The 14,408-nt window shown below is 47.9% G+C and overlaps 1 protein-coding gene across 2 annotated transcripts in view; it reads left to right on the forward strand.

Annotated features, from left to right (window-relative positions):
• GGT7 (gamma-glutamyltransferase 7) overlaps positions 1-14,408 on the forward strand; it is a 1,549,331-nt gene that overhangs the window by 1,506,517 nt on the left and 28,406 nt on the right. For both annotated transcript variants that reach the window (XM_069652281.1, XM_069652282.1), the window contains one exon: positions 9,964-10,063. In XM_069652281.1, coding sequence (XP_069508382.1) covers positions 9,964-10,063 — 100 coding nt within the window. The remainder of the gene's footprint in view (positions 1-9,963; positions 10,064-14,408) is intronic.

Below are 14,408 nucleotides of genomic sequence, written 5' to 3' on the forward strand. Positions count from 1 at the left end.
GTCAACACCAACTGGCAGGGAAGATAGTTTGAGCCCAAAAAGACAGCACAACAGCCATGTTTTACATAAACAAGCAAGCCGGGACACACCCACCAAGTCTGTCCAAACTATCCCAAAGAATTTGGAATTGTTTCTCACCAAATTCCTCTTCCTCCTATCACAACATGTTCCACTGGAAAATAACTATCTAGCCGATATCGTAAACAGAAACATGCAGTTTTCCACAGAGCATGAATGGGAGTTACATTCAGACATTCTACACAACATCTTCAAAAACTGGGGGCACCCAAGCATTCATCTCTTTGCAACACTATAGAATTCAAAATGCCACGACTACACATCCTGGTATCCTCAGACAGAGTCCAAGGGGAGCGCACTATGGTTCAGTTGGTCAGGGAAATTTGTGTATGCTTTTCCCCCCAACACCACTACTGAACAAACTAATCCACAAGATACACCAGGAACATCTTGCAATGATCCTAATGGCCCCAATGTGGGTATGTCAAACATGGTTTGCACACCTACACAGGTTGTCAGTTTGCCCTCCAGTCAAGCTGCCCAGTCTGAAGGGGCCCCTGAGGGACCCTCGGATGTGGAAACAAGGCACAATCACCACACACGAATCGATACGCCAGACACGAGGTTGCATTCCCAAAATCTAGGGTTTATTGCAAAACAAATAGTCCCAGTTGGCCAAGTGGTCCCACGTCCCGCGACGTGCGTCTAACAGACCTCGGGGGACGCAAGCAAATGAAAATTATACATCAGTTACATATATACAAAATGAGCATCCTACAATCAGTAATGACACATTTGATGCCGCCCCTAATTCATCCCCTTTGAATTGGAAGCGATGATTGACCATGGTGACGATTATGACACTTTAGACCACCATATTTAGTAACAGGTTACAATCTCAAATTTACAGACACCATTCTTTATTTGCGAGAACACAGCACTTCTGTTTTCATGGGAAAGCTGCGCGTAGGAGACTGGCACATACCAGGCCTCACTGTCTCTTAGTTTCGATTCTCGCTCTAGAGGTCAGCTTGCTCTCCGGGGCCTCACTGTGCTCGGAAAGGGGGGCCGTAAAGAAGAACATAGTTCAACTCTTTAAATGTTAGTTTCGTACATTGCTATTCTTTCAGGAGACTCGCTGGCATTCGTGTACTGATTAAAATGCCTTGCTCCCTGCCTTCAAGGATATGTGAGGGAGGGAATCGGGCATTTCTGTCTGGCTTTCCAGTGTAATGTTTCAACATGTTTCTTAGCCTTGGACCATTGAAGCGAAATAATATCTACAGCAAAGCAGTTTTACATGAGGCAAAGTGGCAACGTTAGAGAGAGCAGAGAGAAAACAAAATGGCGATTCTGGTCATCTTAAAATGGCCGCACTCTAGTTGAACTAATAGCTACGTAATAACTAATGAGCATATATTCTTAACACTTTAAATGAGGCGGTTGGTCTTCGGCCAATCAATTATCCTGCATTGCCTTCCGTTCGAGGGGTGTCTACTTTTCTGGACTGAGAAGTCTTTACATGTTGTCCCAACAAAACAACACTCCACCCACATCCTCAAACACTCAACTTGCCTCCTAAGGTCATAAACTTACCGCAAAGATGCATGAACATCTTCAATCCCATTGACTGTTCACATTCTAATATATTACACTACCTGCTATTCTTGTTAGACTCAGGGTTAGTGTTTAACTCTCTCAAATTCCATCTAGCTACACTCTCAGCGTACACAACCTCACAAATCAAAGTTTCTTGGTGGAGGGTGCCCGTTAAAATCTTTTATGTAAGGGGGTCAAAAGACTATATACACACATTTCAACTCCACCACCAGGGTGGGACTTAAATGTAATTCTAACAAAGCTTATGGGACCCCCTGTTGAACCAATGCAAAAAGCTAATCTTACACATCTCACCTATAAGTGGTAAGTATGATGACTTGAAACAGGGGTTTAAAGATATCTACGAATAATGAGACATACCTAATGATTTTGTGGTTGGGCACAGCTCTGAATGCCACCAAAAAACATTAGTATGAGAACACTATTCCAGTACGTGAGTAAGTATGAATGCTGTACATAGAAGAGTGGATGGGAGATTGCGGCCATATTAGTGGTATTAAACACTAGAACAGGGCGCCTGGTTGTGGATGCATAGGGGAATCGTCTGTTAGTATTAACAAAAACAGACCTCAGTATTGCAAAATGTATGGGGTTAAAACTAATTTTAATAAAGCACCATAATCGTGGCATGATAATCTCATAAATCCTTTACAGGAGGTTCTTTGAGGGGACATTGTATATCCTATGAATACCATTATTTATAGACGTGTGATTCTATGGAAGAGATACATTGAGGACATCTTAGTGATTTGGAAAGTCTCTTTTTCCTAATGCATACTGAAATTTGTAGGCTCATATAAGTATGGGAAACCCAAACTACAAATCCCAGCATGCATTTGGAAAAACCATGACACAGACCAACTTGCCAATTGGCCCACCAGTGTTAGTTTACTCCCCCCCCCGCCCCCCATCCATTGTGCAGCCAGTACATAATATGTAATGGTAAATGACCTTATGATGATATTTCCTGGGATAGTTTGTATTCAGTACAAAAGTAAATCCATATGTTGTGTTAGAAAGTGTGGCCATTGCCCCATTGGTGAAGATATAGCTTTTATGTTGTATTTGGTAGTATTGCACACTTTTGTTTCATGTATTGCTATTGTGCCCTACTTCTTTGCAGTAATACAGTATTGATGCCAATGCATTGTTATGGTTTCAATTCATGTGAAAGAATAATCGTTTTCACAACGCTAATATGTTTCCAACCTCAGATAAGCCACAATGTATGCAGGTTGAGATCTGTGGTGTCTTTACATGTAACACGTTTTATTTAGTAGTCTGCAAGCAATAGAGATTTTCAAACTTGGACTGCTGCTTCTCTGAATTCTCTGAATTTTACTTAATGTTATAGGCCAGCCTTGACCAAATCGTAATAATATAGCTTTCGCATCTGTTTGGCATTACCTCCAGTTCGCCCCTAGGCACAAAAAGCTTAGAGGATTACTGAGGCATAGTGAATCAATTAAATGTTTTAGTTTTTTTAATAACCTTCTCGTGCGCCAAAATGGCAATGTTACCATGAGGAAATTACAGCAAACCTACTAACACAAGAAACCTGCCATTATGATACTATCCTTTTTGGGAGACACTGTAAGCCGTCTAAGTAGATTTACACAATGGTGCAATACTTCCAAAGGAAGGCCTGATTTAGACACCTTGTTCTTGGCAGCTTGACTGAAGAATTGCTTTCTCTATGCTCTATATTGTTCCCCAATAGTACTTTGATTTTCATTATTTTCCTAGCAAGTCGGAAAACTCAACATCTTCAATATAGAAGATGGGAACCTCATTGTCTTGCAATTCAAATGAAGCTGTATATTTCATTTGTTAATACTCGGCTGCCAAGAAGCCTTAACTCTTTATGGGTGTCAACCATTAAGTGAGTGTTGAAAGCACAAATACCTGAAGGGATATTTATGCGCCAAGAAAGGAACCAGTGAAATTAATGTTAACACACTCCCAAGCAAACTCCTACTGTACCAGTGGTGCACATGCAAAAAGAGTTTGCCTGGGGGAGGTATGACCTGGTTGGGTGCTAGTCCTCTCCAGGATAGTATGTGTGAGAAGATATCAAGCAAGTTTTCGAGAATCAATTTCTGAAAGGTTTGTTGTTGTTGCAAGTCAGTTTAAAACGTGTAAGAGACTTAGGAGGCAGTGAAATGGCTTTAATACGTGGAAGCATCTCCATGAAGCATGAAATGTGTGTAGACCAATGAGGGTTTGTCTATGGATGTGAGAATTCATATAACCAAAGGTAAGGCTTTTTCCGATTCGTAGAACTATTACTGGCACAGGCGGGAGGCTATAGCAGGACTGCATCATTACTGTTGTAGGATCCTAGTTCTTTCATTCCACCACAAGGAAAGTGTGTAAACAATGCTGCTTTCGAGGGGATTGGGTCCTCCGACGTATTCCATATCTTTGACAGTAATCACCACAGCTGTGCTGCTTCGGAAGATTTTTGGCATCTGCGGTCTGCTCGATGACGTCGATGCGCTGTCCCCGAGGACCTCCTCCGACGGCCGACGTCACCCGATGTGATAAGTAGGACGCACGACGCCCGTAGCCTCAGTTCTGTTTGAATCTCGGTACGCCTCGACTCTTTGGAGTTTCTGTTGTGTTCTTCTTGATTCTTTGAACCTGTTCGGTTTTTGTGAAAAGCCTGTTCGTGACGATGTCTACCTCGTCTTCAACCCCGCGTCCGGGCTTCAAGAAATGCGGGGACTGTGGGTCCAAGATGTCGGTAACGGACTCGCACGACACCTGCCTCTGGTGCCTCGGGGAGGCCCACGACACAGACGACTGTGTCGACTGTCAGTCGCTCACGGCCAAGGCCTTGCGGGAGCGCAAGAAGAAGTTGTTGGTAGGTAGGGTGTCTAAGCCCTGGAAGTCGAGGTCTGTGTGGGGCTTTCGACAGATGATTCGAGAGGCGACTCTCCGCGTCATCGTCAGAGATCCAGTGGGTCTCCTTCCAGGAGTCGGTCTCACCACTCCCCTGCATCTTCGAGGCATTCCCGGAAGCGCTGGCATCGGTCGCTTTCCCCGTCCTCTTCCGAGGACTCCGCCCGTCGGTGGGTCGCTTATCTCACCATGCAAGCGACACCGGAGGAATGGGCTTCCTTCGGGAAGAAGATGTTAGCGATTCTCGAATCGCAGGGCACGGGTCCGTCCGCGCCTCCGAGTGGGGTCGGTCGTGATCGGTCGAGACACACCGCTCGCACGCCTTCGGGCTCAGGTGGTCGGCACGGTTCACGGGAGAGGTCCCGCTCGGACAAGGGTAACCGTTCTCGCCATGCCCGTTCCAGGTCCCGGTCCTCGACGCGCTCGAGACCGCGTGATCCTGTGCAGTCTTAGAGGAAGACGTCGACGCCTGTGGCGCCGAGGTCGTCGTCGACGACCTCTCTCGAGGCTCTGCCTCTGAGGGGGTCGTTGGCGCTGTCGGCGCCTAGGTCGTCGAAGGACACGCTCGGAGCTCTGGCTTCGAGGCCTGTGTCGAAACCGCCGATGCTGGCGGCGCTGCGGCTGACGTCGACGTCGATTCGCTCGACGTCAGCGCCGACTCGTTTGGCGCCCTCGACGCCTTTCGAGGCAGTGGTGTCAGAGAGGCCCCGTGGCACGGGGCTAGCCCCTAGAAAGGCTCTGGCTAAGGTCAGGCATAGCTTTGGTCCCCAGGTGTCTTCCTCTCATCGCCTGGAGTACATTTCAGAGGGTGATGAGGGCTTTGTTGAGGACTTGGTTCCGGTTACGGTGCCAGATGAGCTTCTCTCGGGCCATAGCCAATTTGATGACCTGAGGCAGTCACTGCATGATGCCAGTGGACTGGACACCTCTCCGGAGGTGGTTTTGTAGGACTGAGCCTGGCACTCATGCCGATTCTTCGTACCGGCGCCTTATGTCTCGGGTCACCGACTACTTGGGATGGTCGGCTCCCCCATGGGAGTTTGTTCAGGATGATCTCACGGACATCCTCGATCTTGGTCCCCCCACTGACCCGGTACTGCTGTTTCATATGGCTCTGCAGAGAAGGGTGGCGGCGGGTTGGACTGCTCCGGAGAGTCTCCCGGCAGTGGGCAAGTCTTTGTCGCGAAAATACCGTCCAGCCAGTAGCGACCCCTGCTACTTGTCCAGGCACCCCACTCCAGAGAGTTTGGTGGTGCAGGCGGCTACGGCCCCGGCAAAGCAGGCGTCGTATCCTACCATCCCTCCGGATAGGGACGACAAACGTTTTGACGGCTGGGCGAAGAAAGTGTTTTCTTCAGGGGTATGGCGCTTCAGGCGGCCAACTCCGCATGTGCCTTGTCTCGTTTCACACACACTCTGTGGAACTGTGTTGCTTTAGCAGCTGAACATATTCCTGAAGGGGACGAACGGGATGGTTTCCTTGCTATGGTTCAGGATGGCAAGGATGCCATGTGTGACGCCGTTCAGTCGGGTTTGGACATGGCAGATTGTGTCAGCCGGTCCATGGTGGCGAGCACCGTAATACGCAGGTTTGCGTGGTTGCGGAAGTCGGGGTTCGCTCCTGATGTGCAGTCGCGGCTCCTCAACATGCCCTTTGACGGTGAACATCTTTTTGGCAGCAAGGCTGACGAGAGCCTAGAGAGGTTGCAGACCTCCAAAGCTGCAGCAAAGTCGTTGGGCGCTGCAGTTCGACAACCTCTGCCTTTTCATCCTAGGGGACAACAATGGAGGGGAGGTTCTTTTTGCTATTACTCGTCCTTCAGTAAAGCAAGAGGAGCTGTCCGTCAAAGAGGCCACCATAAGAGTGCCAGAGGTGGAAAACGGGGTACTCGAGGTGCCAAGGCCGCTCAGGCAGTTGCCTCTTTGCCCTCAGGCAACGCCGCAGCCGCTACCACTCAGTCATGAGGCCAGGTCCCATGGTTCGCCGGTTGGGGGGAAGGCTGGCGCAGCATCTTGTAGAGTGGCGTGCCATTACTTCAGATCTGTGGGTTCTGGAGATCATAACCCACGGCTACTGTCTTCCCTTTCGGCAGAGGCCTCACGACAATCCACCTGGGAACCTCTCTTTGAAGAGTCAGGATCTGCTCCTTGCGCAGGAAATTCAAGCCCTGCTGGAGAAAGGCGCCATAGAACTAGTGCCTGTAGCGGAGAGGAACAAGGGATGGTATTCCCCTTATTTTTTTATTTCAAAGAAAGACTGGGGATTGAGACCCATCATGGACTTGCGCTGTTTGAACAAACTCCTCAGGAAGAAAAAGTTCAAGATGGTTACTCTCTCTCAAGTCCTCCAGGCCCTTCAACTTCAGGACTGGTTGGTGTCTCTCGACCTCAAGGACGCTTACTTCCATGTGCCGATCCATCCCAAGCACAAGAAGTACCTGAGGTTCGCGGTTGGCGACTCGCACTTTCAGTTCCGGGTCCTGCCGTTCGGATTGACCTCCGCCCTGAGGGTTTTCACCAAGCTCATGGTGGTGGTGGAAGCGCATCTCAGGAAAGGGGGGATTCACGTCTACCCTTACCTGGACGATTGGTTGATCAGGGGGAGCTCTCCCGAGCAAGTCCTGGATCATCTGTCCGTCACCTGCCACTCCCTTCACAAGCTGGGCTTCTCCCTCAATTTAAAGAAGTCCCATTTGACGCCAACACAGCGGCTCCAGTACATCGGAGCAGTGTTCGACACATCCCTGGGGCTGTGTTTTCCTCCCCAGGTGAGGGCTCTTCACATTCAGCAGATGGTGCACAAGTTTTGAATTGCCAAGACGCTCCCGGCGTTCGAGTTCTTGAGGTGCTCGGCCTCATGGCTTCCTGCATTCTCCTGGTGCCAGAGGCTCGTCTGCGGATGAGATCTTTGGAGTGGGCACTCAAGATGCAGTGGTCGCACTCTTCGGCAGGATGTCGGACCCTGATCAGGTGCCGCCCTCGGTCGCCCAGGACCTTCTGTGGTGGGCCGTCAAAGGCAATCTGATGAAGGGGGCCCCATTTTGGCTGCCCTGGCCGGAGGTGACGATCGTGACGGACGCATCCCTCACGGGATGGGGAGCTCATGCCAACGAGCTGACAGTCAGCGGTCGTTGGTCTCCGTCGGAGTCCATAGTCCATATCAATCTGTTGGAGCTGAGGGCCGTCAGGCTAGCCCTGAAGGCTTTTCTGCCGACTGTGCGAGGAAAGGGTGTCCTGATTCTAACAGACAACACGGTGACCATGCACTACCTCAACAAAAATGTGGGGGCAGGGTCACTTCCTCTGTGCAGGGAGGCGATGCAGCTCGAGTTCTGGGCGATCCAGCAGGAAGCTTTGATCTCGGCTGTTCATCTGGCCGGAGACGACAACGAGACGGCGGACACTCTGAGCAGGCAGAGCACGATCTCTCATGAGTGGGAGCTGGCTCAGGAGATTCTCTTGGAGATCTTCACCCTTTGGGGGACCCCTCAAATGGATCTGTTCCCCTCCAGTGTCAACCGGAAGTGCGAAAGGTTCTGCTCGCGGGAATCTCCTCCAAAAGGAGCCTTAGGAGACGCGCTCGTGGTGGAGTGGTCATTCCCACTGCTGTACGTGTTTCCTCCAGTCCCCGTCATCCCGCAAGTACTGCGGAGGTTACGGAGGTTCGGTTCCCGGATGATCCTCATTGCTCCGCCGTGGGCCCGGAGGACGTGGTACCCGGACCTTCTCGACTTGTCCATCTGCCCTCCAAGTCGTCTTCCCTACCGAGACGATCTGCTCTCACGGGAGGGGGGGGGGGGTCAGGTTCTCCATCCAGAGGTCAGATCCCCCAACCTTCACGCTTGGCTTCTGAAAGGTTGAGGTATAAGGATTGGGACCTCCCTGAAGACATGTTGGAGGTGTTGCTCTCCATTCCCATGGTTCTGTCTTTTTTGCTTTCCTTGGCCCACAGGGGCTTGCAAGTGGGTACCATTAAAGGTTACCTGGCGGCGCGTCCATATTTAAGTGCTCGTCTGAAGAATGTTCCTATTTTAAGATTCCTTTAATTTTTCAGTTTTTGAAAGGGCTCACTAATGTGTTCCCTCCGTCACCTTTTCTGGTGCCCAGTTGGGATTTGAACCTTGTTCTTAAGTTTCTTATGGGGGCTCGGTTTGAGCCTTTGCATTCTTGCCCTTTGAGACTGTTAACTCTTAAAACTGTGTTTTTGGTTGCGGTTACTTCCGCTCGCAGAGTGAGTGAGTTACAGGCACTTTCAGTTAAGCCACCCTTCACTGTGTTTCATAAGGACGGGGTTGTCCTTCGTGTTCGTCCTTCCTTTCTTCCGAAGGTGGTTTCGGAATTTCATTTGGCCCAGAAGGTTGTTCTTCCGGCATTCTATCCTCCTCCGCATCCTGGTAAGGAAGAGGAGAGGCTCCATAGGCTTGATCCTAGGAGAGCGTTGAGCTTTTATATTTCACGCATTTCCCGGGTCAGAGTGGACGATCAACTCTTCGTTGGTTACGCTGGAAAGCGTTTGGAACAAGCTGTGACAAAACAGACTTTGTCTCATGGGATTATTTTGGCTATCTCTGAGTGTTACCGCTTAGCGGGTAAGGACCCACCGGCTGGCTTGCGGGCCCATTCTACCAGGGGTATGGCTGCATCTACTGCCCTACAGAGGGGTGTTCCTATTCGTAACATCTGTGATGCAGCCACTTGGGCTTCTGTACATACTTTTGTACGTCACTACTCTCTCGATTCCATCCGAGGACAGGATCTGGCCTTTGGCAAGGCAGTCCTTTATTCCGCAAATTTGATTGGGCATGCTAAATTTGTGTTCTAAATTCTTTTCCCACCTCCTTGCTTTGGTACTGCTTTGGGAGTCTGTCAAAGATATGGAATACGTCGGAGCACCCAATCCCCTCGAAGAACAAGTTACTCTCTTACCTGGTAACGTTCTTTCGATGGGATGGACCGACGACATATTCCATATCGCTCCCTCCCTACCTTCCCCGCTGTAGAATTTCTTATGCGATTGCAGCTTACGTTTCCGCACGGCCTTGTGTGTCTGACTGGCAGAAGACTGGTGTCACACGTTCTGGGGGAAAAACTACAACTGAGGCTACGGGCGTCGTGCATCCTACTTATCACATCGGGTGACATCGGCCGTCGGAGGAGGTCCTCGGGGACGGCGCATAGACGTCATCGATGCAGACGCCGAAAATTTTCCGAGGCAGCACAGCTGTGGTGATTACTGTCAAAGATATGGAATACGTCGTCGGACCATGCCATCGAAAGAACGTTACCAGGTAAGAGAGTAACTTGTTCTTCTCTGCACATTTGCCCTCTTCTGCTTTGCCATTTCCCAGGAGCCATTTTATGCTTATGTGTGCAGGAATGCTGGACTCCATTTGGTATTGACGCATTGTTTATCTTTTATAGGTCCTAATTAATGTTCTAGCTTTCAATAAGAATCTGAGTGACAGCCTGACCCTCGGCCGATTACATCCTCAGCTTCAATCCAACATCCTGGAAGTAGATGGTGAGCATGCATTTAAGTGTTGGTTTATTTTGATAATGTCCCCCATATTCTAGCAGTGCTGATTCCAACTTGGATTTATTGGTAACTGAACACATTTCTAGTCTTTACAAATTTCGGTATGTTTAAACAATTAGCAAAATTGTTTGCAAAGATGTATCCTTTTCCAATAAACTGGCATTTGAGCCTTATTAATATGTTTTACTAACTTTGTATTTATGATGTATATTTAATCGCTCTTAAAGGAATGGTTTGGTCAAAAAATGTTATTGTCCCTACGGGTCGGCCATGTGTTTTTAAGCCTAAGTCGCTCGATTTTAGAAAAATTTCCTATGGACCTTACCAGAGTTTTTGTCCATTAAACGCACGCGAAAACAGGCACCAGGGCGCTGCCATTTTGTGATAATCCTATCACTTGCCCCATCGCCCTGGCTGACCTGCTTTTGCGGCACTAAATCATATCCCCCGCCTCTGAGCCTGTCATCAGCAGACGCGTACCGCCCATTTCACAATGCCAAAGCACATCTCGTGTTAACAATCACTGCGCTTCAGCTAATGACGTGACGCCATGGAAATGGCAAGGCGCCTCTTTCCTCAATAAGTATAAACAGACCGTTTCACAACACACAGCAGCAGATTTTCAATTCCATTCCTCTCTCTGTGTTACTTTGAGTATTCTGTGACTCGTTTCTGTGCTTTTGGTCAGCTACCTTTGCCGCTTGTAGCCCGTGTGAACACCTGTACCATCGCTATAAATAATTTTAGTTTGTTTACCACACAATGGCTACAATAATGCCCTACATGTACAAGCCCGAGTATACTGAGGAGGAACTACTGGAAAGGGAAACACGCGAAAACGATGGGGCTTCGGACGGCAGTTGGCAGGACGAATCAACTGATCAAGACACTGGACCTAGCCGCATGGACAGTGTTTCCACCTGGTGCACATGCAATCGGTGCAAGCTAATGCCAACCGAGAAAGAGAACTGCTGCTGCTGTGAAAACTCGGGATGCGTGACCTACATTTCGGAAGGCGAGCCATGACCGCAATACATCACCGAGCTGCCAGACTTCAGGGCAGCCTGCCTCACACGGTCCGTGTTGAGGATAATGATGGTGCTTATGCACGAACTTCGCGCAACTGTTCGTCCTCGTAATCCGAGTAACGAGTAAGTATAATCTGCTTGTGATGCCACTACTATTTCATGGTCGTCTCCTATATCTAAAATTACATCTACATATCATTGTAACGCATGAAAGTCGTTCAATAGTGTGCAGTGTCTAGATAGCATTTGTCCGAGCAGATTGCCATTAGTTACAAGAATTGTCATTGACAACAAACGTTTAATCAACTTATCTTGGTCATTTAAAAACAGTTTGTATCATTATTTTTCACAGGTGGTACCGGCTGGTGGCCTATCGTTCCTTTACATGGTGGCTTCACGGGAGGCTTGGACACCGCGTTCGAAGAGTAATACCCGCCTGTGCCGTTCGTGCCATAAGAGAAACTTTCCCGAATGACAGCGGTCAGTACAGGGGATTTTCCCTCGCTGTGCTGCAACCTGACCTGTACAATGTGTAAAGTTTTGTATTTTTGTGCCAGCAAAAAAAGAAACAAAATAAAACACCACATATATTTTAACAACGGTTGTTTTCGATTTTTTAAATGAATCAAGTGTGTCTCCATTCAGCAGTCTTCCTGTGCCTTGTCTGCACGCCCACCGGGCCATCCATCCATCCACTCCCCTCCCCTATCAAAGGCGAAGTATAACTATATAAAGTATAAAAAAGTGGTTAGTTTAACAAAAACAAAATTCCATAACAAGTCCAGTGGATGCGCGCTGCCATGGGGGGCTGTCAGGGGCACGAACGGCCAAGGTGCCAAACAGCATGTACACTTCAAAAGGTATCCCACGCCAAGGGCCCATCGCTCACATGGCCTCCTCAGACTCCGTGTCTCCAGGCAGGGATCCCCGTTGAAGCAGGCCGCCCCCCTGAAATCCACATAAGTGTGTCTCCATTCAGCAGTCTTCCTGTGCCTTATCTGCACGCCCCAGGCCCATCCATCCCACCCCCCTCTATCAAAGGCGGTTTGCGCCAGTGGATGCGCGCTGCCATGAGGGGCTGTCGGGGCCGCGAACGGCCAAGGTGCCAAACAGCATGTACACTTCAAAAGGTATCCCACGACAAGGGCCCATCGCTCACATGGCCTCCTCAGACCCTGTGTGTCCGGCCAGGACCCCTCCTCCCCCCTCATGCTGGCAGGCCCCCGGCAAACCACATAATACCACGACATACACACGTCATTCATTCACAAACACACCCCTGTTTGTAATACTTTATAAACCACTTGATATGTCTCATGAGAACATCTTTGTGCTTTGCAAGTCAACTCCTGAACATGCTACCTGAGAACCACTGAGATCTATGCTAATCTGCTCATCGTCGTGCTATCTGTGAACTTCTGTGACCGCTTCGAGCAAACTCGTCAGTGTGCTACCTGTGGCCATCTACCTGTTCTCCTGCAACATACTGCTCTGCTTGCTGAATCCAACTGTTTGTTGGTCAAGGTAAGGCCATGTCCTATGTCGTTGATTTTTAAATTGCTATCTATTTGCGAGTAGAGTACTCAATAGTGCTATGTTCATTGGTCTAATTGATATTGACTTGAGTTTCCATTGTTATGCTATCAATAGATTTATTTATTTTCATCTGTGTCAATTGTCATCGAATTGCATCCTTCGGGGGTCCAGTCTATAATGTAAGCATGTTTCCTTCTCGTGCAAGACAGAACATCCAAAGGACGAGTCACATGTTCAGAGTTTAGTCACATCATATGTAAATTTCTGCAATTTATGCAAATACTAAGCCGCACATGATGAACTGGTATAGTTCCTGCAACCAAAACAAACCTTGCATTGAACACTGTATGGTTCATTTAATTTTGTATCATATTTTTATTCATCAAGATTGTATAATAATGTCGATATTTACTTTTCAGAATTTTCAACAATGCCTGCCTGTTCGATTAGCGGTTGCCCATTCGAAGACCCATGCTAAATCTGAAGGCATACAATGCATGTATTCCCGAAAACTGTTGATCGAATAAGAGAATGGGTCAGACATTGCGGATATCCACTGGATGAGCTGGAAAGTAGAGTCCAACAAGTCTTAGAGGACAAGAGGGGTGATCGATACGCATCTGCAGCCGGCACTTTTCCTCGAACATGTACACAACATCTTGGGTAACAAAGACGAATAAACGGCGAACGACACGAAAATTGCTCGCGAACGCTATTCCCACTCTATTCGTCCACATTCCGCCACTGGTGAGTCAAGTGTCCGGATTTAGCTTTAGGCCTTGCGGTAGTGTGTAGGTAGCCGAATGGATTCATTGATATTTTAGGTGTTGTGTCCCTTTTAATACTTTCGACATTGAAATGAGTGTATAGCTTTTACAATAATGACATTTATCAATATATTCTTTTTCGATTTTATAACCCACAAACGAAATCTATATATGGGCACAGGGAACTGTGCTATATTGCGCATTTTCAATAGCATTACTCAAGTATTCTGTCTCCTTACATGGCAATTTTTAATATTGGCATTTCATTATCAATCAATAATTTACCTTTACAACTGCTTGACTATGCTTTGACTCTGAAGCAAGAACATTCTACATCCGTGACGTGCCCGCAGTTATCAACCACTTCTAGCGCGTATCAGGTAATCTTACTTGGCTATTCCGCTACAGACTTGTTTTATGCAGGTCAAGTAATATTTTTATTGCATCATGTAATTATTTTACTGAATGTTTGTTTAGTGCTTTCCAATTGATATACACCTTAGTTATCGTCCACTGGTGTTTGTTTTCAGTTATGATTAGTGTTATTCATAGTAATGCAAGCACTGTCTTTCAGGGAGATGCTGAAGCGTCCACCACATTGACAACATCCCTAGATGTTCTTCAGCAGCACGAGGTATGGATACCGACAGCTCCATCGAACTAGATCATCAGAGCTGGAATACTTGTCGTTTGATTGTTCTACACAATGTTTCATTCGTGCTTAGCCATTGATATGTACCTGTGCGGTCGAACCCAAGTGTGTGTTATGTTTTCAATATTGTAATCCTTACTAATGCAAGTACTATCTTTCAGGCAGTTGATGGAGCGTCAACCCCTGCACTTGAGGCAGAGCCTGACATTCAAGTAATTCCAGGGGAAGTGAAAGCGGGACCTTGCATATACGAATCGGCGCAACAGCTTTTGGAAGTGCGAACTACATTTACAACATCCCTACATATTCTTCAGCAGCACGAGGTATGGATACTGACAGCTCCATCA

Source organism: Ambystoma mexicanum, chromosome 3p (genome assembly GCF_040938575.1).
Source record: "Ambystoma mexicanum isolate Mex_15411 chromosome 3p, UKY_AmexF1_1, whole genome shotgun sequence".
NCBI lineage: Eukaryota > Metazoa > Chordata > Amphibia > Caudata > Ambystomatidae > Ambystoma > Ambystoma mexicanum.